The sequence below is a fragment of the Schistocerca nitens genome, chromosome 4, assembly GCF_023898315.1.
Source record: "Schistocerca nitens isolate TAMUIC-IGC-003100 chromosome 4, iqSchNite1.1, whole genome shotgun sequence".
NCBI classification, from domain to species: domain Eukaryota; kingdom Metazoa; phylum Arthropoda; class Insecta; order Orthoptera; family Acrididae; genus Schistocerca; species Schistocerca nitens.
In genome coordinates, this window is record NC_064617.1 from 647,135,274 (window position 1) to 647,158,800 (window position 23,527).

At 38.4% G+C, this 23,527-nt stretch overlaps 1 protein-coding gene across 3 annotated transcripts in view; it reads left to right on the plus strand.

Annotated features, from left to right (window-relative positions):
- Positions 1-23,527, plus strand: part of LOC126251523 (glycerol-3-phosphate acyltransferase 1, mitochondrial) — a 386,686-nt gene that overhangs the window by 212,484 nt on the left and 150,675 nt on the right. For all 3 annotated transcript variants that reach the window (XM_049952007.1, XM_049952006.1, XM_049952008.1), the window contains exon 2: positions 18,065-18,269. In XM_049952007.1, the coding sequence (XP_049807964.1) occupies positions 18,078-18,269 (192 nt within the window). In that variant the 5' untranslated portion in view covers positions 18,065-18,077. The remainder of the gene's footprint in view (positions 1-18,064; positions 18,270-23,527) is intronic.

Genomic DNA, 23,527 nt, shown 5'->3' on the forward strand with positions numbered 1-23,527 from the left:
AAACTTATAACCAGAAATTATGTTGAGCTATGTATCTCCAAATATTCATCAATATTGAGGGCTGAACATCTCATCAGAGACTGGGCAAAAAAAAGCACCACCTCTTGTGGCAATAAGTCATGTAACCATTGTAAAATTACATTTTTTTAAAAAAATGTCAAAAGTCTGTACTTGCGAGCACTATCTTCATTGCTTAATGGGGCGGCTGAGTCATCCTAAAACAACCACCTGCCTCCTAGCACCTGTTACATTCACATCATGAGACTTCATCCAAGCCAGAGAAAGGTCTAAAAATTCTTGACAAAGAATGGCCATGTAGTTTTGGTTTGTTTCAGAAATGCAAATTGCATTGAGGTCACTAAGGTTCACCAGATCATAAAATACAGTAAAAGGACATCTTGAATTTTGGATCAACTAGATCTCTGTTCTTTATAGGGTTGTAGAATGTTGTTATTTCTGGTTTCTGTTGAGCCCCTGTATCAGTATCAATTTCTGTGTCATTAGCGACTTGAAATCACCACTTTGTTAAGCTGTATGTTTAACATATTTGTATCTAGGATATTTATTCTTAAAAGGATTTTATGTTAGTTCATTTGGTTATCAGGTGAATGGTACTATGGTCAAAAAAAGATGGATGCAGTCTTCAATAATAGTTTTCTGTCATGCATTTCCTTTAGATTGAGGAGGCACATATACAAATGTTATGGCTTTGAATCCTTCCTGTATTGAGAGGAGGAGTCTTAGACCAGATAATGTCATCTATGCAAGTGTAATAGTCAACTTGCCTGCTTCTCCAGTATGATTCATCACAAGGTAATTCAGAACTCTTTTTCAGTTGCCTCATCTGGAACTACTGCTTTACAAGATGCAGACTGATAGTCCTGCTCTTTCAGAACATCATCTTCCTTGCTAGAATTGTAGTCTTCCTCAATCTCAGTCTCTTCCGCTCACCCTAGAATTCGAGCTTCTTGCCTCTCATCCAAGTTGCTTGTAAGATTTAATGAAATTACATGGTTTTTACATGTTTATGCATTATGAAGCAATAATTAGTCATTATAATAAGTATATGCAAACAATAAAAGTGGAAAAAATGCTAAGGAATGAAGCTATTTTTCAAAAATACTTACGTAATTCATCACATGGATTACAGTAGCACATTGCTGACTTTGTGGAAAGCCTATGACGCAACCAGCTCTCACACAAAACTGAGCAGTTCCACCAACAGTCCACCTCAAAGTTTACAGATGCTCGAAATATTGTCATTACCGGACTTTCAGATTTTTTTTTTTTTTTTTTTTTTTAAATTTCCACAAGTGCCCATATGTAATCTACAGGAGGCTGTATCTGCTATTAATTCAGTCTAGTAAACGGCGAAAGTGGAGTAGCTGTCAAGGCCAAATTCTTTTACGCAAATGGTAAGTCCTTGGGACTCAGTCATGCAAGAATTTCTCATTATGTCTTTTTCTTTGTGTGGCATGCAGCCAGATGTAGGAAATTATGCAGGGTCAGTGTACTCTACTTAACTGACGGAAGTGTCCCAAAACTGGAATGAACTTAAATCAGATAGTGACATATGATCCACAATAACTTGTTTATCAGAACTATGCTTGATATGAGTTTAAACTAAATACTCCGAAGTGTCAGTGCTGATTTTTCCCTTTTTTTAAAAAGACTGAACTAATGCTCCAACGCAATAATCTTTAAAAATTCTGTAAGTGATTTCAGGAGAATTAAAATTTATGGCACAGCTTGACTAAAATAGGACTTCTCTAGATGCATCAAAGTAATTTGGTAATAGAAGGGGTGAGGGAGAGAGAGAGAGAGAGAGAGAGAGAGAGAGAGAGAGAGAGAGAGAGAGAGAGAGTTGAAGGAAACACAACAAAAACATTGGATGCACTACAAAAGTAGACTGCTCTAGAGTTGGGAGGTTGCTTGCTCAAATGTGTTGCAACTAGTCTCCTTTGCAAATGAACTATGTTTTCCAGATATTCTGCAAATTGTATTACTGTTTGCTTTGTTTAGCTTGACTGATACAAAGCACGAAATTATTCTTAAATCACATGTTAGTTGGAGTTTTCTTATGTTTCTTAAAATTCGAAAGTCACCATATTGGTCTAGCAATTAGAGCGCTGGACCCCAGCCCTAGTGGAGAATTTTCCTCATTCCAGTTCATGCAGGATGGCCTGAGGTCTGTTCAACCTGCACCGGGGATCTCTAGTCTGGGTAAAAGGTGGCTGGGGCGATAGGATTGATAAGCTCCCCCTTCTAGATCTGCGGTTGATTTTTGCTGCTCTCTACCTCCAGTCACTCCAGAAACCTGTTTGTGAGTATCACAGACTTAGCCAAAAGATTTTAAATATTAGTAAAGATGGCCATTATATTGTTGTGCATAAACTAGAAACTACAACTTGGCTGAACACCCGGAAGTACCCCGTTAAAGAATTGTGCCGAGAAATCTGAAGAGATTACATAATTTATGTGGGTAGCTTCACTGTAAATGTAGATTATAAATAATGTCACCACCAAATAACTCTAGAACTCAGTTAAATTCAATTTGTTGAAATAATTTTGGGGTCATAAAGTATGTTAACAGCAACTGGTATACCGATACACATTGTGGAAAACAGCTCTCATAATAAGTGATGATGTGAATAAGCCATTCTCCAAAGCCTCTCATACTTTTTGTGCAGATGTTCACATTGATTAAGAATATTTGTTAAACTTTAGGTGACAGATTGCCTGATAGACATATTCTACAATCCAGTACACTTTCGGGGCTGTCCCATCACCTTTATGTTAGAAATGATGGAGTACTGAAATTATTTGCTACTAAACTCGATGATTACTTTCTTGTAGTAGAAACAAACATAAGAATTAATAATAAACACTCAAGTATAGTTTCCTGCAAATTACATTGTAATAAGTACACAAAAGCTGTCACGGTACACTTTCTCACAAAACTGAAAAGCAATGTAATGCAGGACTTCATATTTGACAATTTATAACTGTACTTTTTAATGAAACTTCCTGGCAGATTAAAACTGTGTGCCCGACCGAGACTCGAACTCGGGACCTTTGCCTTTCGCGGGCAAGTGGCAGAAGTAAAGCTGTGAGTACCGGGCGTGAGTCGTGCTTCGGTAGCTCAGCTGGTAGAGCACTTGCCCGCGAAAGGCAAAGGTCCTGAGTTCGAGTCTCGGTCGGGCACACAGTTTTAATCTGCCAGGAAGTTTCATATCAGCGCACACTCCGCTGCAGAGTGAAAATCTCATTCTGTACTTTTTAATGTTTTATTTTAGTTCCGTGTAATATGTGAAGACAATATGTAATCACATTCATCTCTCTAATTTAAGCACGAATGCCAATGCTTTGTATCTTGATTTTTGAATTATTATCTGACCAACACAATTAACAAGTCTATCCATTGTGTATTGGAAACAACATGTTGGCAAATACCTATTTAGGTTGTATATACATTGAAACTGAACATGTTAACAGGGTGCTTCTACTCTTTATTTTCAGCACGTGGGAAGAGTGAAGCAACCAACAATCAAAGTTTTTACCATTGCTCAAATTATTAGAAGGGAGGTATGACAGTTTGTAACTGTTGCAGATGCTCACTTGCGTTTACTGTGTTAAAATTTAGTGTAAATTGTTGCAGATCATGTTAAAAATTTCATGACTCACTACATAGTCATGTGCCATACAATAAAATATCAGGACACATTGTGTATCAAAGCCTAACCTAAATTGGGATTAGAGGCGAGCTGAAAAATCCATTAGGAGACTGTCGCTGTCATATCTGAATAGGTTAAATATTAACAGAAGTGTTGAGATATCGATAGGTACACACAAAAAGAAGAAAAATTACTAACTTTCAGAGTAATCCTTTTTTGACTTAGAATGAAAAAAACATGCGCACAGGCGAGTGCTCTCTCTCTCTCTCTCTCTCTCTCTCTCTCTCTCTCTCTCACACACACACACACACACACACACACACACAAACAAACAAACAAACAAACAAACAAACAAAACTAAAAAGCGCCAGTGTTGAATTTTGGTAGGTGGTTGAGGTTGTGGCGGGGTTGTGTCACATGTTGTGGTGATATGGGGTCATGAAATGGAATGGGGTGACAGGATGTTGAAAGGGGATGCTGATGGGGAGAGGGTGTCGTTGACAGTCGGTTACTGTAGATTGAGGCTGAAACGATTACAAGAACAGAGGATGTGTGGTAAGGATAACCCCCATCTGCATAGATCAGAGAAACTGGTGGTGAAGGGTAGGATCCAGATGGCCTGGGTTGTGAAACATCCATTGAAATTGAACATGATGTGCTCAACTGGATGTTGTGTAATGGGGTGGTCAGCTTTGTTCTAGGCAACATTTTGTGAAGCCCATTCGTCCTGGTGGTCAGCTGATTGGTAATCCTATCAGTATAAAAAGATGTGCAGTGTTTGTAGCAGAGTTGATATACATTATAGCTGCTTTCACTGATGCCCTGGCCTGTGATAACGTATGACAGGACTGTAGTAGGAAGTGCTGGACGAGTAGATTGAGCAGACCTTGCATGTTGGTCTACCTCAGGGTTGGAACAACTCTTCAGTACAGTCACACTGAATTCGGAGCCAAGACACCCTGTTCTCATGTCTTCACAAACTCATCGCTTCTCCCATCCACTCAAACTGGTCTTCCTCTGTCCATTGTTCCACCACCGTGGACACTGACCTTCACCTCTCTGATGGATCTACCCACATCTCTGTCCACATTAAACCCACTAACCACCAACAGTACCTACATTTCGACAGGTGCCATTCCTTCAACACCAAAAAATACCTCCCATACAGCTTGGCCACCTGTGAACGATGTATCTACAGTGACAAGAACTCCCTGGCCCAATGTACTACAGGTTTCACAAAGGGCTTCACAGACAGGCACTACTTCCAAACAGAGCCCACAAACAGATTTCCTGTGCGAAACCATCACACATCCCCACCCTCCACCACCCCCAGGAATCAGTTGCAAAGGAGCATCTCCCTCCTCATCCAGTATCGCCTCCTCCCTCGCCACCTAGTATCACCTCAGACTGTAATAACAGAACCTATCTTTTGTCAGTGCTTTGATTATCTCTCATCATGCCCAAAATTGTGGGAAATTCTACTGAATATCATGCCTATCCCTCCTAAAGTGGCATTCCGTCGCCCACCCAACCTACACAATGTCCTAGCCCATCCATTTACCACTCTCACTTCCAAGCCCTCCCATAGGGATCATACCCTGTGGTAGATTGAGCTGCAAGACCTGCCCAGTCCACCTATCCAGCTCTTACTACTCCAGTCCTGTAACAGACTTAGACTACCCCATCAGAGGTTAGGTTACATGTGAAAGTAGCCATGTTATATACCAATTCTGCTGCAAAAAATACGTAGGTTTCTGATGTTGGTATGACTACCAATCAGCTATTCACCAGTATGAAAGGCCATTACCAAACTATTGCCAAGAACAAAGTTGACCATCTGGTGGCACAACATGCAGCTAAGTGCAAAATGCTTAATTTCAGTGGCTGCTTCACACCCCAGACCATCTGGATTCTACCATTCAGCACCAGCTTCTCTGAACTGCAGAGATGGGAAGTAATCTTACAACATGTTCTCTGCTCCCGTGATCGTCTTGGCCTCAGTCTCCAGTACCCCACTGTGCCCACGCTCTCCACCCAACAGCTTTCCCTGCTTCTGTCCTCCTCCAAGCTGCTTGCAAACCACCCCCAATCGCTCTCCCTGCTTCCCACCTCCCTCTCCCTCTACACACTCCGCCTGACATAAACCCAACCACAACCTAATCCACCTACCAAAATGCAGCACTGGCTCTGTTTGTTCAGCTATCACTACTAAGGGCATGTATCGGCATTGGTGTGTGTGTGTGTTTGTGTGTGTATATCACCCTCTAGATTGAAAAAAGATAACTCCGAAAGCTAGTGAGTTTTTTGTCTTTTTGTGTCTGCCTATCGATGACTCAACACTTCTGGTTTCCAGGTGAGTTGTCTCCTTTAATCTAGAACTACAGTGCATAACAGAATTAAAGGATAACTTTGTCAAAACCCTGTTATTCCCAACCATTGAATTGTAGAAGTTTGAAATTTGGCTCAAAGATGTGCACAACCTTTCTCTCAATGGTGCAAAACCGTGGCTCTCTTTGTGACGTCACCCTCAGGCTTGACATTGCTTCAGACCGCAAGGTGTCGACGCATGGAGAGGGGGGGGGGGGGAGGCCACAGCTCAGAATTGCATGTGACTTATAATGTGTGTTAATGGTGTCACGTTGGCACCAAATGTCAGCAATATTCTGCCCATTGCCACTGTGGATATGTCCCGTGATGGGTGGTCGTCTCAACCCCTCTTACCCAAATTTCATCCCTTTTTTGATGCCTATACAATGGAGGTTACAACTGCAATGCCCAGAATTGAAATTACGTGGTTTTCTTACAAGGGGTTGGGGAATACTTTCCAGACACACCGCTTATAAAAATCAGCATAAAAGGGCATCGGGATGGCATAAAGTTCTTCAATGGAACCAGCCTTTTCCATGTGTCATTGATACCCATGCATTTGACAATCAAAAATGACAGTCAACAGTGTGATGGGCAGTAGGAAGACATTCTTGACAAACTTTGATGCTGCTGATACCCTTGGATGTTTCCACCCTTCTGTAAGGGCATTGTGGGGCTGCATTCCCACTTAATGTGATCTGACCACTTTGGAGCACAGTGCAACTGTAGTTTTTGCTCTCATGCACAGGTTGGAACCAATAAGGTCCATTCAAAACCATTCAATGAAATTCGAACATGATCCATAGCAGGAAAGGGTATGTATGCGTTTTCATCCCTCATATTTCGCATCCTCCGGTGGAGTGATCACGGGTGGGGTACAATGACACACATGTGAATAGCACACGAAACAGCAAAGGATAACAGCTTGTCAAAATCCTCAGTGGCACCTGCCCGTCTTTACTGATAATTTTAAAAATGCTTGTGTACAGAAACAACTGGTAAAGTAGCCAGAGGCATCTACAGGTAGGCAACTCATTGACACCACTGCAAATCCAGTTGCCTGCTTACAAGCACCTCAGACTACTTTTCAGGTTATTTCTGTACACATTCATTTTTAAAATTCCAGTGATGGTGGTGAGGTCCCACTGAGGGTTTTCCTAAACTGGAAGGAAGGAAGGAAGGGGGGGGGGGGGAGGGGGATGATTAGAGGACCCTTTGCCATTTTATTTGTGCATATGTTCATGTCTCATTCCTGCCCCGATCATGCCACAGGGGGACGCAAAATAGGAGGGATGTAAAATCGTAAGAACTCTTTGCTGCTTTGGATCATGTTCAAGTTTTGTAAAATGGTTTTGAGGAGCCCCTAGTGGTTCCAACGTGTACAAGAGAGCAAAAATTGTCGTTCTGTGCAGAAAAAGGGTCATATCATGTTTAATGGGAATGGAGTCTCACAGTGTCCTTAGAGAAGAGTGGAAACATATGAGGGCGTAAGCAGTATCAAAGATTGAAACTTTCTGGCAGATTAAAGCTGCGTGCTGGACCGAGACTTGAATTGGGACATCTGTCATATGCAGGCAAGTGCTCTACCAAATGAGCTACCCAAGCATGAGTCATGATCCGTCCTTACAGACTTACTTCCACCAGTACCTTTCCTCTTCCAAAATTCACAAAGTTCTCCTGTGAGCCTTGTGGGTCTCGTACTCGTGGAAGAAAGGATATTGCGGATATGTGGCATAGCCACAGACTGGAGAATGTATCCAGATTGACATTGTCACTCTGCAATGGTGTGTCCATTGAAAAGAAATTTTCTGGCAGATTAAAACTGTGTTCCAGACTCAAACTCAGGACTTTTGCCTTTCGGAGGTAAGTGTTCTACCAAGTGAGCTACCTAAGCATGACTCATGACCCGTCCTCCCAGCCTTAATTCCACCAGATTTTGTTAAGAACATTTTCCTGTTATCTATCGCACTGTCATTTTCAGGCACAAAACGTGTGTAATCAACTTCTCTGGGAATGAGGTGGTTTTGTTGATGCCCTTTATCCCACCCCATGAGGCCTTTTCATGCTGATTATGAGCATAGGTGTGTCTGGAAAGTTTTGCTTGACCACTTATAAGAAAGCCACGTGATTTCAACACTGGGCATAGTGATTATAACCTCCAACACAAAAGCGTTGATAGAAGGAGTGAAATGTGGGGAAATGGGGGTATGATGACTTTCCCATCTTGTGACATCTCCACGGTGGTGTTGGGGAGATTTATGATGAAGTTTGGTGCTAATGTGATGTCATTAACCCATCTTACAAGTCACATGAACTTCTGAGCTGTGGGCTTGTTTAACACCTTGCTGTCTGAAGCATTGTTGAGCCCGAGGGTGGTATTGCAGAGTACCTTGTTTTTGCACCATTAGAAAGGAAGGTTGTACATGTTACCGGCCAAACCCAATTTTTGGATGAATTAGTTTTGCGTAGGTCAAACTCATTCATCCTGTTACCGATAGGATAAAACAGTGAAGCCTAGGCCGAATTGGTTTATCCTAGTTAGAATTTACGTGCTTTAGGATAAACTGGTACATCCTAGTCTGAACTAATTTCACCTAGTTGGTAACTTCTATAAGCTTTTCAAAGGAAACTGAATAAAGGAATAGAAATAAAATAGTAAATATGATTCATTAAAGTTGTTTATTAATTAATCAGTAATTTCACATCTATCACTAGATCATCTTACATAGGTACATCCACAGAAATCACCTTATCTGCAATTTGCTTATTTACTTATTTTTGCAAGGTTTACTTTGGTGTCACTTAGAATTGCAGAGTACTTTGTTTTTCTTACAATTGTATTTGTGTGTTGTACAGTTTTTCATGCAACTGCATTTCCCGAAGCCTCGCCCTGATCCGACAGAATGTTTTTGGCTGCAGTCCTTAAAGATATTTCAGTATCCTGGTTAATATCTCACACATCTAAAAACTTCTGAATGCAGATGTTGAAATCAGTTCTAAAAACAATAAAAAAGAAGTTACAACAAATATTTTTTACTATTGTATTACAAAAAATTATGGAAAATTTTAATAAAATCATACCTGCAATAATGTTTTTGAAATACACCATGTATGGTGCCAACTTAGTAGAGGCCCTCCACGGTCTTTTTTAGTATTACACCAATTATGTTTTGAAGGTCACCTCTGCCTTTATCTACACCTGGAATAGGTATGGTTACATTGTCTCCAATTTCAGCTGGTGGATGGGATTTGTAAGAGGAAGCTTTCCTTCTTTTAGCTTCTTCTTCTTCTTCTTCTTCTTCTTCTTCTTCTCTCTCTCTCTCTCTTTGTCACAATTTTTCTAGCATTTTGAAAGTTATTTGTGTCAATTTTCACAATGTTATCATCACTGTCTTCGTACTGATCAGTATTGCTGTCACCTTCTTTAGGTCATCTTCATCCTGAATATAATTTATGATTTCTTGAGGCAACGAGGAAGTGGAAAGTCCTACTCTGGGTTCCATTCCGAATAATGCTTTGTAAGGTGATTGTTTTAAGCCAAAGCTCGATTTTTCGTGAATTAGACATACCTTAATCCTCCCAACCACTTTGTCGAATTGTTGTCCTTTAGCCAAGGACTTATCTCATTTTCAATGTCTTCGTTGGCACGTTCAACAGAATCCTGACTTTGGCTGTGCCTTGGTTTTCCATGCACAATTTTCAGTTCTGACCAAAGATTTGTGAGTTCGCTTATAACATTATTGTCAAATGATAATCCACTTCTTCAGCCCTCTTTGATGTTAACACACGAAGGAGAACAAATTTTGTGAGATGGTCTTGGTAAACTAGAATGAATTTTAAATTCCCATCTGGTTGTGTTTGGAAATCAATTAAATCGACTTGGTATCTACTATTCATTTCCAAATGGAGTATTGGCTTTGAAACTAGCCTTCTTTTCTTTTTTGTCTTGTTGACAAACATCACACATTGATAAATGGAGGCATATCATTCCCTTTGTGGTACTGGCATATTTTTTTGATGTCTCGGCTAACATCCTGTCGCGACCACCATGACCCCAGCTACATGAGCTGTGTCAATCACATCATAAAGTCCATCAGCTGGAACAAAGTATGTTAATTCCCCTCACACCGTGCAATGACATTTTTCACATCACCAATTTTCAAAACAGCTAATCGTTTCAAGTCTTTTCTTTTTGTAATGATGTTCTTTTTTCCAACTTTTCCGCATCTTCTACTTGTTTAACCAAATTCGCATATTCGTCTACTGATAACACATTATAATGAGAAGACTTTTTGTTTTCACTCTGCAAAATTACCTCCAGAATCTTTTCTCTCCACAGCTTTTGATTGGCTTGTCTACTACATGAAGGCTCATCCATGATGAAGCGCCTCACAATAATTATACTAGGATTGTAATAAAATCTTTTAAATGCAACCAGCAACTTAACACACACTTTCGTCGATGCAAAATACCATTCAAAACAAAGAACAGTGCGCCGGAAGAGCGGTTGCGAGGGGCGAGCCAGAGATGATTTGGGGATTCCTCGTTCATACAAGCAGCGACATGCGTTCCGACTAGGCAAAATTAGTTCAGACTAGGACACACCAGTTTATCCTAAAGCATGTAAATTCTAACTAGGATAAACCAATTTGACCTAGGCTAATCTGTTTTATCCTTTCGGTAACAGGTTGAACAAGTTCACTCTAGGCGAAACTAGTTTGGCTGGTTACATATACACTTTTGAACCAAATTTCAAACTTATACATCACAATGGGTGGGAATTGCAGGGTTTTGGAAAGAGGTCCTTTAATTCTGTTGCACAGTGTATTTACATCTTACCAGAACTTCCCTGCAGCATTAAATATTAATATAATTATGAAAACTTTACAGAACTGTGTTGAAGCATGGTAGGCAAACATTCTGTAAAGACACGCTGTGCATGAACTCTGAATTAGTGATAGGCAGAGAAAACAGAATCACATAAACAAAGTAACGTGATGCAGATTACCTCTTACCGTAATTTGGGAATATTTGTCAACCTTTTGGAGTTTGCAAAATGTGTTCAGTAAAATTACATGCTCAAGATATACTCAAGTAAGCGGTGTATTCGCCATCGGCAGAATTAGTTTTCGAAAATGCCATTAAAGAGATTGCAAAAATGTTACATTGCTAAAAAGCACTGTTTCTTCTAGGTATAACAGATTTTCTGATAGGTTATTAAAATATTGTATTACTGTGATAGGATAACCCTTTTCCCTCTGTTCTCAAAAAGATATTTCATACATTTTTACAAAAGTAACTTACAATAGCATTTTATCCAATTTTCTTATATCTCAGGCCTGGATTCGAAGAAGGAACGATTGTAGGTATGTCTGTCTGTAGGCCCTTCTGTCATTAGTTAAGATACAAGACTCCTATTTGGAAAGACAGTGGTTCATATTGCTGATTACCAAAATATTTTTGTCCCTTAAATCATTTAAGACAAATGCTGGGGTGCCTTTTGTTGTAAAAGACAGTGTTGATTTTCTTCCCCTTTCTTTCCCAATCTGAACATCTGCTCCATCTCTGATGAAATGTTGAATCCCAATCTTCTGACCTTTCTTTCTGTCTTTGTGAGTAGTTTTGTGTACAAGGAAGTAGTGATACATTACTCTGGAGAGAGGTAATTTAACTCTAATTCCACTTTATAGAATGAGCAAACTTCTGGTATTGCTTTTCTTGGATGAGACTTCAACATCTGTCAAGTTGTTGACTACTAGCAGTTGCAGGGCCATATGACAGCCACTTATGAACGTTTGAGAAACTTTGTAGTTTTCATTACACTCTCTTTCAGCAGTTGGGCTGTCTTAACTTGATATTTAAATGTAATATTATGAAAAGGATATATACAGAGTGGTCAGAAACAGTCTGTAAAGCTTGTAAGGGTGATCCAAGGTAGGCTGTGCTGAGAAAAAATTGTTATGAAAAAATTTGGTACATTGCATTGTTTCTGAGTTAATGAGCACTGAAGTGAGAGCCATCAGACTGTTGCGTGCGCAAATTGGAGTGGTCCATTGCTCTCATAGCGTAGATAAAAATGCACAAGACTGCTTAGTCTTGGCTCGGATTCGATCCTTATTACCATCCCATGTCCAAATTTTGTATCACTCTCTTGTTCGGTTTTAGAAAACCATTGAAGCACACATTTGATGAGTACTTCAATGCTAATTAACTCCGAAATGGTGCGACACATTGAATTTTTTTATTAACAATTACTCCTCAGCACAGCTTACCCTGCAATGATGGTACAAGCTTTTCAGACTGTTTCTGACCACTTATATTCTCCTTTTTCCATCCTGGATTTCCCATTTTTTTAAAAATATCTTAGAGATTTGTATTCTTATATATGCATAACATTGCTCACAAATGGTTTGACTGTTTTAATATCCAGTCACGGTTCATATGTTTGCAATTTGTTCATTCCATGTCATAAGTAATCTATTTACTATCACAACATGTTTGAGTAGAACAACTGCCAAAGTAAATGATTCCCGCTCTTCATCACCCAAGGATGCAAAGGTACTCTTTTGGGTACAGAGCTATATTTCCCTTCCACATTCCAAGAATGATATCTTATAATTCAATAGTAGCTGCAATGTATTTTATTCATCTTCCTTCGGCAAACTTTAGTAGAGTTCTTCATCAAACAGTACTTTTATTACATATAAAACTATGTGGGAATGATCATATTTGTTGTATCCTGCCTACTCGTCAAATATGAGGTGCCTAGGAAATCTGCTACTTCGATCGATAGACAACAATTCAAGTAAATTGTATTAATGAATCTTATTTACAGAAAATAAATGACATTACTTAATTTTGAGAAATTTACAATGATGTATCGCAAGCAAAGGGCGATGTGCAACATAAGCAATCTGTTCAGTATATACAATTCATAATACAAGAGAAGAAATACATTTCCTAAGTCACTGCTATACATGTGCCTATTCTTGATGCCAGTAAAATTTGGTGAACTGGTTAGTCTTCAAATGGACCATGGCCAGGCGGTGTGGCACTTATCTACTCTTCGTGTTAAGGGCGCTGCCATCGGGTTGTCATCCTAGAGAGGGGTCGGTCCGTGTGCAGTTGGCTGACGTCTTCTTCACAGCCCTCTCTGCTCTAAAGTTCCCGACTGGCGTGCCGACACTTGATTGTATGCCGGAACAATATTACCTAAAATGCAAACGTCTTGAGAGACAAAAATATCAGCACTGTCATCATATGCTAGTCATCGAATACACTCTCTTTACCTATACTATATTTTTAATTTAATGATTTAATAATTGATGTACATAACCTGGATTCTGGCCCAAGATGCTGGAGTTGGCGCTCATGTGTGCATGAGGTTTGCTTGCTTGTGTGTATGTGAGGTGCGGGTGTCTCTCTTTTATTGATTAAGGATTATATGTAAGTGTCTTTTAATTGTGCCTGTCTGCAACTTAATATGTCTTCTTTACAGTAGGTAGCAATCTGCCTTTTCCTACATTGTTGATTAACCTGGATCTCTCCCAGACAGCTAGATTTTGTAGTATAGTTATCACATGATGATGAACTGCACTTGAAACTAGTTACAGTAAGATAAATAAATTGCAGCTACTGTTGACTAAATATGTCTAATTATTATAGGTGGCATACCTAATGTACAGAAATTATTCGTTACACTATTGCTGTCCCTCTTTATAATCTACAGAAAAATTATAATGCAAAGAGTAAATATCGCTGAACTTGAACATTTTGCCCTGCTCATGGATTACTGTCGTATCCTGTTTTGTTTATGTTGTCGAGAACTAAACATATTGTATTGTTATTTTTAAAAAAATTGAGGGCAATTACATTTAAGAAAACTGCTTATAATTCTTGAAAAATATTAGGAACAACTTCTTGAGTCTCTCTCTCTCTTTCTCTCTAATATGATTAATTATAGTATCTTTCTCATGTACAAAAATTACCAGCTCTGCTTTCTGCCTGTTGAGTGGAATATCATTTACATGTATAAAGATAAAAGTGGACCAAAAATTGAACACTGTAATACTCTATTTGTGTTTTTCCCCCCGCCAGTAAAATATCCTCTCTTTCAATCACTGTTGAATTATACAGTACTCCATTGGCATTCCTTTTGTTAAATGTGATCTAAACTATTTTTTTTTGCAATACCAGTATTTGCATAAAATTTAAATGTTTTCTAAGTGAATACCATGACCTATAGAATCAAATACTTAGGATATATACACCCCCAACCCCCCCCCTCCCAAAAAAAAAAAAAAAAAAAAAAAAAAAAAAAAAAAAAAAACTGGTGATATTTTCTTCGCTTAAAATTTTCAACATGACAGGCCATGGTTGATATGTAAAGCTGTCCGGTTAGGTTTCATCTCTTGCTGCAGGTGATGAAACGTCAGGAAAAAGTTTTACATATCAGCCATGGCCTGTGAGCCTGGATGTTTTAACTGAAGTTAATACCAGCTTTGGAAGCCTACATTGTATAAAGGTGAAGTTTTTTTTATTTTAGGGTTTGAAATTATTTGGGAAGTAACTGTACAAATGGCATTCTCATTTGAGCAAAAATTCTTGCGGAACAATGGTGTACTAAGCACATTTTTTCCTTAAATGTGACACTTCTCTCGTAGTTAGCAAAAGAATGTCATTTCTTTACAAATAGTTTGTGGCTTCAAAACTACAAGAAAGGATAATTGTCTTTGAATTAGTTTCTGCATGATAATCTTGTCTCCATTAATTTTATTATTAATTAATAGATGGGTTTAAGTAAGGTACCCTGTCAGTTAAATTTCTAATACTGATTCATTACTGTAATCGGAAAATGGGGATTTCATACACCTCATAGGATGATAATGGACGATTTTTGTAACTTTCATTCGTGTAGCTGAATGTTAAATGTTTTGGTTAAATGGGTGATCTGAAACATTTCTTCAGTATATAATTTTGCGATAATCACCCAAATAGCTGAGGATAACAAAGCGCTTGCTTCTGGGGTAGCTGATAGCTCAATTTAAATTGCCTTTGGGAGTAGTGATCCCATCATAGAAATAGCCTATACACATGTGTGGTTGGTTCCCAGTGAAATAGAAGTACCATACCTGCCCCAACCCAGTGTTGGTTGGATAAAAGGAACCAGACGTGAAGGAAGGAGTGAGAAGGCATTTTTTTGTGATCCTTTTAGGCAGCTTCTATGGTAAAATGATTGTAAAAATGCTTGGTCTTTTGTGGTACATTAAAATCAGTAAAAATGCAGAGATTGGTCCGTTGCTGTAGGTAAAACCTGCGCAATTAATTCTTGTGCAACTTATTGTCATTTATTTGTCCTATGGGAAAGTGATTGTTACTCTGTTTTGCAAATACCCGACAATGAAGGACACAGAAAGCAGGGTAAAGCAGAAAGTAATTTGAAAACTGAGTAGTAATGATAACTAAAACAACGACCAGAGTGTCTACTTCTCAACACAAAATTTAGTACAGCATTGTGTGGGTATTGAAAAAGATTTCAACAAATGAGACCCATGGTATCTGGTATCATGTTAAAATGTCTTTCAATCTGAACATAAAATAGTACAGCTGTTGAAGGTGACTTATCATAGATTCAGTGGAAGTAAGTTGAACTGCAGCATGTCAGGTGAAGGTTGCAAGATTACATGACCTTATTAGTAATGTCTTCCTGTTGTTCAAAAATGAAACTTCTTGAAGGAGATGACTGTACAATGATCAGGTTGAACTTTTGATGGTAATTATAATAAACTTCCCATCACCCTTTATATATGATACAAAAATCATGGAACAAGGCCATCACAGACACAGTACTTATTATATTAGTACTTACTGACTGTAATTTTTGATCTTCATTCTGTGCATGAATTTTACGTGCTTAAAATTGTTCATCTAGTCAAACACAAAATAAAATTGAACCCGTATTAATTCTATTTTGATGAAATATGGCATGCAATGAAGTTTTTACTACCACAGAAAAGCTTCAAGTCTTTCCTCAAACCGGTTTTGAAGGAGCATATTTTTTCCATCTGTTAACTAGGTGTTAGTGCAGTATGAATTGCAACAAAGTTCATTAAGAAACTAATTTCTTATACGCTAACACACAATGTACAATGACTGCAATATTCTCCACCTGATGCATATCCTCTCTTATTGGCACCTTGTCATGTGCCTAGTGCTCACAGGGAGATGTCAAACCAACCTGTTACATGTGTCCTCCTGGAATAGTACTCAACTTTTGTAGATTTGATTTGCTTGCTAGTATCTGCTGGATAAGATAGCCTATAACTTTATCTTACAGAGCTGGTCCTGCTATTCAGTCCCCGCTAATAATCTTCTTCGCGGTACTTGGATCCTCTTCTCAAACAATTTAAAGCATTCATAACCAGAGTTCCATCATTGCAACCATATATTGTCAAATTAACCATTAATAAAATATACTTTAAATGAACACCAGGCTGCTGCTCCTCTCTTGTCCGTGTACAGTAGAGTAAGTCAGTTACCTTACATTTTACATAACATTCATTGCTAAAGCAGGCTCTTTTGTTATTTCTTGGCAGTCCACTATGACGCCTTCCATCAGCGGCTGCACAGTATATGTTTTGCTCCACTCTAGTTCAATTAAGTTAAAATAATAGTTTTCCTTTCTGCATTCATATGAATATCTTCCATTTCTCAAAGAGCCTAGGAGTATGCCATGGTATTCCTTACAAAATGCCATGTTACACTACAATCTCACTAAAATATCTTCAATGGCAATTTTATAAAGTGTATGAAGAAACCCACCTACCAGTTTGCATAGTTATTCTTCAAGAAAAACTTCAAGCTGTGAAAAATTTTTACATATCTGCCTCCCCTGCCTTCGTAACTTACCAAAGTAACCACACCAAAAATGTCCAATGACACTTTGCAATAACTTTATAAATTTTATCTACTTATGTTTGTTTGTTTGTTGTTGTTATGTTGTCACCATCAGTAAGAAAAATGATTTGATGCACCTGGCCAAGCTAGTCGATCCTACGCAAGCCTCTTCATCTCTGCATAACTGCTGCAACCTACATACATTTGTACCTTCTTAACTTGTTAATCACGCCTTTGTCTACAAACCTTAAAACTCCACCCACACGTCTGTTCCACTCCCACACATTACATAATTTTGCTTTGGGTTAGAAAGCATCCAATTCAAAACAGTTGACTCTTCATGGGAAGCTGGTAATTATCGATTATTTTTGTGATAGACTTCGGAATTCATTTGTTTTGTTTACTTGTACCAGGAGTGCAAGACAAAGCCTGACAAGCCCATACTAGTAAGAAATATACACAGTGGTAAGTAATTGATATCTGAAAATCACCATGTCAACCAGTGTAGCTGATAAATTTATTTTAAATGAGTGCAGTCCGCCTCAAATAGGCTCTGCATATGTGGGAAGGATTTGTAGGACAAATGTGTTTCTATGTGGAGATGGGAGAGTGGGAGATGACTTAGTCATTATGGCAGTGATGATGGTACTGAATGAACTGTATGACATACTTTGTATTGTTTCACATCCAAAGTGATCACGTTAATGATAAGTTTATGCTTCTGTTGAATATCATTGCAAATATGGTTTGTTATTTAAGTTACTCTAAGAGATTTACAGCTGCAATACTAAAATTATCATTTACAAAAACCTCAATCATTGCTATTAGATTCTTGACGTAATTTGACGATTTTCCAGAAAAAGTAGTCAGAAAAAAATTAAATCTGCAGAACAAGTGTTATTTGATATTAAAGCAAAATTCACTTCCATGAAGCAGACCTTTCAATTAAGCTGCATAGACTCAGTCTGTTATTGCAAATATTTTGTGATTCTATAGATATTATGTCATAATGACTGCTTCTGGCATCTTTTGTTTCACTTGGTTGGTATTATAGCTTTTCAGCCATTTTTATTGTATCTTGAGCATTGTAGGGATAATATGACGTCAACTACAGTTTTCCATTTCAGTGGTTTGCAAGAAATGGTGGATGTTGTTGCAACTCGGCTTCAGCAGTTGAATATTCAATGGGAACAGAAATGGAAACCACACCACAAATTGGCCAATGTAGAAGCCTTTAGAGAGCAACAGAAACATTCCTTTGCAAGTCTAAGACGTTATGGTTACCAAGAACGTAATCGTCAACGTTTGGCCATCAGGGACAACATCAGGATTGTGAGTCCAAGTGTTTCAGTTTGTTTACTTTTATAAATTTTTTGTGACATTTTTAAATCCATTGGTTAATTCTTAATATTAAAAAAAATTGTTTATGGTGTTGATTTGTGTAGTAGCTTTTATAGTTTAGGAAGTCGAGAACTTAAAAAGAGCATGATTCCATTTCACTTGTTTGGAACTCTTCGCCTACTTTCCTGGATTTCCAGTGCTGTTACTTACTTTTCACATAATAACCTCATCATCAAAATTTGTGATTGCTGTCAAATACAGGTGCTGAACTCAGAACACATAAATGCGATTTTGTAACAGCAGTGATGGCTATGACATTTCAGTAGAACTGACTGTAGCTGAATAAGAAAGAAAATTAATGGAACTTGCAAAATAGTTTACAAAATATCTACTAAGGATAGCATTTCCCAAAACTGGAAAAGTACTGTAATTATGTTATGTGACAGGAAGGACAAATGAAACACATAAAAAATCATAAATAAGAAACTATAGCCTTATCAGCCTTGTCTCTGTGTAATGTACAAGCACTTACTAAATTTATCAACATGGTCGGGGGGGGGGGGGGGGGATGCTTGAGATTTTAGTTGGACAAAGAACAAGCTGACATTAGAAATGGATATAGCACAGTGGACCATTTGCAAGCTGTGATTGTATAAGGGGTAGTCAAAAGAAAATCAAACACCCGCCACCAAGTGATCATGGTGTGGTTACATTCAAAAGTAATCACCATTTATCTCACTGGGGAACAAGACAAGCAGTTCCTGTTCGTAGAATGCGGTTGGCCGATGACAGATCCACTACTGCATCCACTCTGCCACTTCTTTGTCCAGCTGAAACCGACGTCCACATGTCTTTCTTCATTGCCAAAGATGTGAAAATCATGTGATGAAAGATCCGGGCTGTACAGAGGATGTTGCAAGGTTGCCCAGCCAAATTGCTTAAGTGTAGCTTTTGTCTGGCTGGCAGTGTGAGGGCGGGCATTATCATCCTTCTGGATGATTCCATCCAACCTGACTGTTGTTGATTAACTAATGGACAGACCTGTGTTGTGTTGGCAGAAGAGCCAACACCGTGTTACTAGAGGAGGCCGAAATGCACGCGTTTTAGCTCACACAGGCTGGCGTGAGGAGGGAAGAACTATACTGACATGAGGTCTGGAACATGAGAAGGAATTAGAACTCATAAAGCGGACGTAATTAGTTTCATACTTAACTTTAATCCTTTAATGATGAACGTCGCTCTTGACGGTACATTATTCACAATATTATCTGTTAGTAACTGAATATGGCGCCTTGCTAGGTTGTAGCAAATGACATAGCTGAAGGCTATGCTAAACTATCGTCTCTGCAAATGAGAACTTAGGTATACAGTGAACCATCGCTAGCAAAATCGGCTGTACAACTGGGGCGAGTGCTAGGGAGTCTCTCTAGATTAGACCTGCCGTGTGGCGGCGCTCGGTCTGCAATCACTGATAGTGGCGACACGCGGGTCCGACGTATACTAACGGACTGCGGCTGATTTAAAGGCTACCACCTAGCAAGTGTGGTGTCTGGCAGTGACACCACATGTTTTATTAGGGGAGACATGAAAGTTAACAAGTGGATCAGGAATTAGACTGGAGTGGTAGAGGTAATTATGAGTATAATGAAAATAAAATTGAGATGGGCAGGAGTTGTAGCCAAGCACATGTATGGTGAATGGGCTTAGGAAGTTATTTCCTGCATTCCAAGAGATAAGAAAAGACTGAAATAACTACCAATGTATGATGGAAAAATGACATTACCAAACTTGCAGGAGCTACACGAATGCATATAGCTGAAGACTATAATCCATGCAAAAGTCTATAATAAGTGTTTATCTGGCACTGGATTTTGAATGGGCGATGGTGATGATACCGACACTACTTACTACTTCTAGTGCTGCTGCCGCTACTGCTACTACTACTACTACTACTGCTACTACTACTACTATTTGTAACTACAGATAATTCCTGTATAATCCATTTCTTTAGACCTTTAACTCATACCCTTGCAGACTACAGTGATACTAATTCTGTTGTTGTAGTAGTAATAATTTAACTGTGTTTTCATACATATAGGAACATAAAACGAAATAAAGCAAATACAAAGCACTAAAAGGAATGCACTCCAATCCACTGTTGCTCTTACTGTCCGGCATTTCACAGGATTGGATGCAGTACTAAATACATAACTGCATCATTATCTCCACCGTCACACACCAATGATAGTGTCATACTGAATGGTATGTGTTACATATTGGAAGCTGTTTTTTCTTGCATAATTCTTATAGTTGTAATATCCTCCATTATCAAATTAACTGGAAATATAGAGCATACATTATTATGCAATTGAAAGTATCTGGACATCAGTTTTTGTTGGTCCATAAGAGAGTAGCCATATTATTAATATTGTGTTGGATCTCTTTTTATGTTGTTGGAGCACATAATCAACAGAGGAGGATTTCCACTAGATTATTTGGTTGTTCAGGCAAATGATCTGGATTGCTATCAAGACTCTAAATTAGGCTTTTGCAGATCAAATGCCTACCCGCAGCAGGCAGGTGTCTTGGGTACAGGTTGGCAGGGGTGGGCAAACAAACAACATGTTGGTAGTTGGGCAACCAGGCTGTAGCCTATGTGATAGTACTGTTGTGCCCATGACCAGGTTTGGCTAAGTGTCATGCGCTTCCTCAGAACGCATACAATAAGACTACCTGCTTGGTAGCTCACACTACCCCTCGGGCATTTTGTGCACCTGTGCCCAGTGGAGCACCATTAGAATAACCTGCTCTAATCATTCCAGATTGGGCTCAAGTTGGTGGTTCTACTTCAGTAGTCAGTGTATTTCATCTAATTATAGATCTATATTAGATTTTATTCTTCATCTCAAGGGCAGTATCATAGACAAACCTTATCATTGTTATCGTTCTCCATGTAGTTTTATTCTGTTACAAAGTTTTCTCAGATTCAGTCATTGCTTTGTTATCTCATAAGAAAACTTATGAGTGATATACTACATCCCTAGCATGATCTGTTTTCAGTAAGTGATTGAGTCTTGAATTTTCATTTTTATTATTTAATTTCACTTATGTACTTAATGATAAGTACCTGTTTGTGTAAACTGTTATTGCTCTTCCAAAACTTCAAACATGTGATTTTACAATGTAGTTAGTTAGTTAGTTACACTTGTGGCTCCCCAGCATATCTACTTTATTTTACTAGTGCCTCATTGCCAGCACATAAAAAAATGATGTTTAGAATGGCTGTGCAACCCTTCTTTCACTTCATCATTACCTTTCACTTTATTGTTTCTCAGAAACATTGTACTACCTAATACCTCCTGGAGGGGCACAAACATGTTGAAATCACCTGTTCTTCGTGAGGCAAGTTTACAAGTTGTTACAGATATTGGAAACAAAAGATACCATTATTCATTATTAATTGAGCCTTTGTGTAGGTTCATATTATCATGCTGTATTAGTTTGTAAGTACTGTATTGTGATAGTTTGAACTGATTGTAAGCTTCGTATGATTGCAAGACAGATCACATAATGACTGACTGTTTATTGTGCCCCATCTGGATCTGCAATATTCCAGGCTTACATATTTTCAGTATTCAAAGGTTTCTTTTCCAGTGCGTGTAATTGTTTTGATGTTCTGTCCTTATTTTAGTGAAGATGAACATTGATGCCCCAAGAAATTGTGTTCTGCAGTCTCATAAACATGTGGTAACTACGCAAGCAAGTCTTTGTCTTGCAACCAACTCACAGAAACTTGATGTTATTGTAGTGAATTATGAATAATGTGGTTTATTTAGTTGTGACTAACACTAATTTTCAAAATCTTAGTCACCAAATCTCTTGTTTTACTGGCTTTGTTGAGAAATATTCTATTTTATAGTTTTTTTTTCTTTCCAGCACACTGCATCATTTGGCCACATCAAGATTAAATCAGACGTGTCAAGTCTGTCTTATACTGGTTGAAATTATCAATGGAAACAGAAACAGGCTATGTCATTGTTCTTCAGTGAATGTCACCCAGTTTCTCACCCTTGCTCCTCCTCTCCTTCCCCCTCTCTCTTTTTTCCCTATTCTGACTGGTTTGATGTGACATGCCACAATTTCCTTTCTTGTGCCTGTCTTTTCATCTCAGTAGAGCACCTACATCAAACATCCTTGCTTATTCGTTGTACATGTTCTAATCACCATCTTCTTATACAATTTTCCCCATATATAGCTCTCTCTAGTACCATGTCTTCCCATATCCTATCATCCTATTCTTTCTTGTAATTAGTATCTTCCATATATTGCTTTACTCCACAATTCTGTTTAGAACTTCCTTTTTCTAATCTTATCAGCTAAATTAATATTCAACATCCTTTTGCAAAATCACATCTCAAACACTTCAATTCCCTTATTTCCCACAGTCCAAGATTCACTTCCACATAATACTGCACTCCAGACATACATTCTCAAAAATTTCTTTCTTAAGTTAAGGCTTATATCTGACACTGGTAGACTCCTTTCAGTGACAAACACTCCTTTGTCTATGTGAGTCTATTTATTGTGTGATCCTTGCTTCATCCAGCAAATATTATTTTTCCTGCAAGGTAGCAGTCTTGCATCACTTCACTTACTTTGTGATCCTAAAGGTATATGCTAAGTTTGTCATTATTCTCGTATCAGCTGCTTTGTAATACTTTCATTTCTACACAATGCACTTTCAGTCCACATTATGCGTCCAGTAGACAGTTCATTCCATTCAAAAGATCCAGGGTAATTCTTCTCAATTTCACAGCAGATAGCAATTTCGTCAGTGAATCTTATCAGTCATATCCTCTCACCCTGACTTTTAACCCAAGAACTGAAATTTTATTTCATTCATCTTTGCCTTGATATAAATGTTGATCAGTAGAGAAGAGAGACTGCAGCCTTGCTTTATGCTTTATTTCATTCATCTTTTCCTTGATATGAATGTTGATCAGTAGAGAAGAGAGACTGCAGCCTTGTTTATGCACTTTTCAATCTAAAAATTTTCTCTTGGGCTTCCATTTGTATTGTTCCCTCTTAGTTGTTGTTTGTGCTGTGTGTTAACCATCTTTCCCTGTAGAGTACACCAATTTCTCTTAGGATTCAAAGTACCATGCAATACTTAACCTGATGGAACACTTTTGTGGGTCAGCAAATATGATGAAAGTTTCTCAGTTTTTGTTAACTCTTGCTTCCTGTAA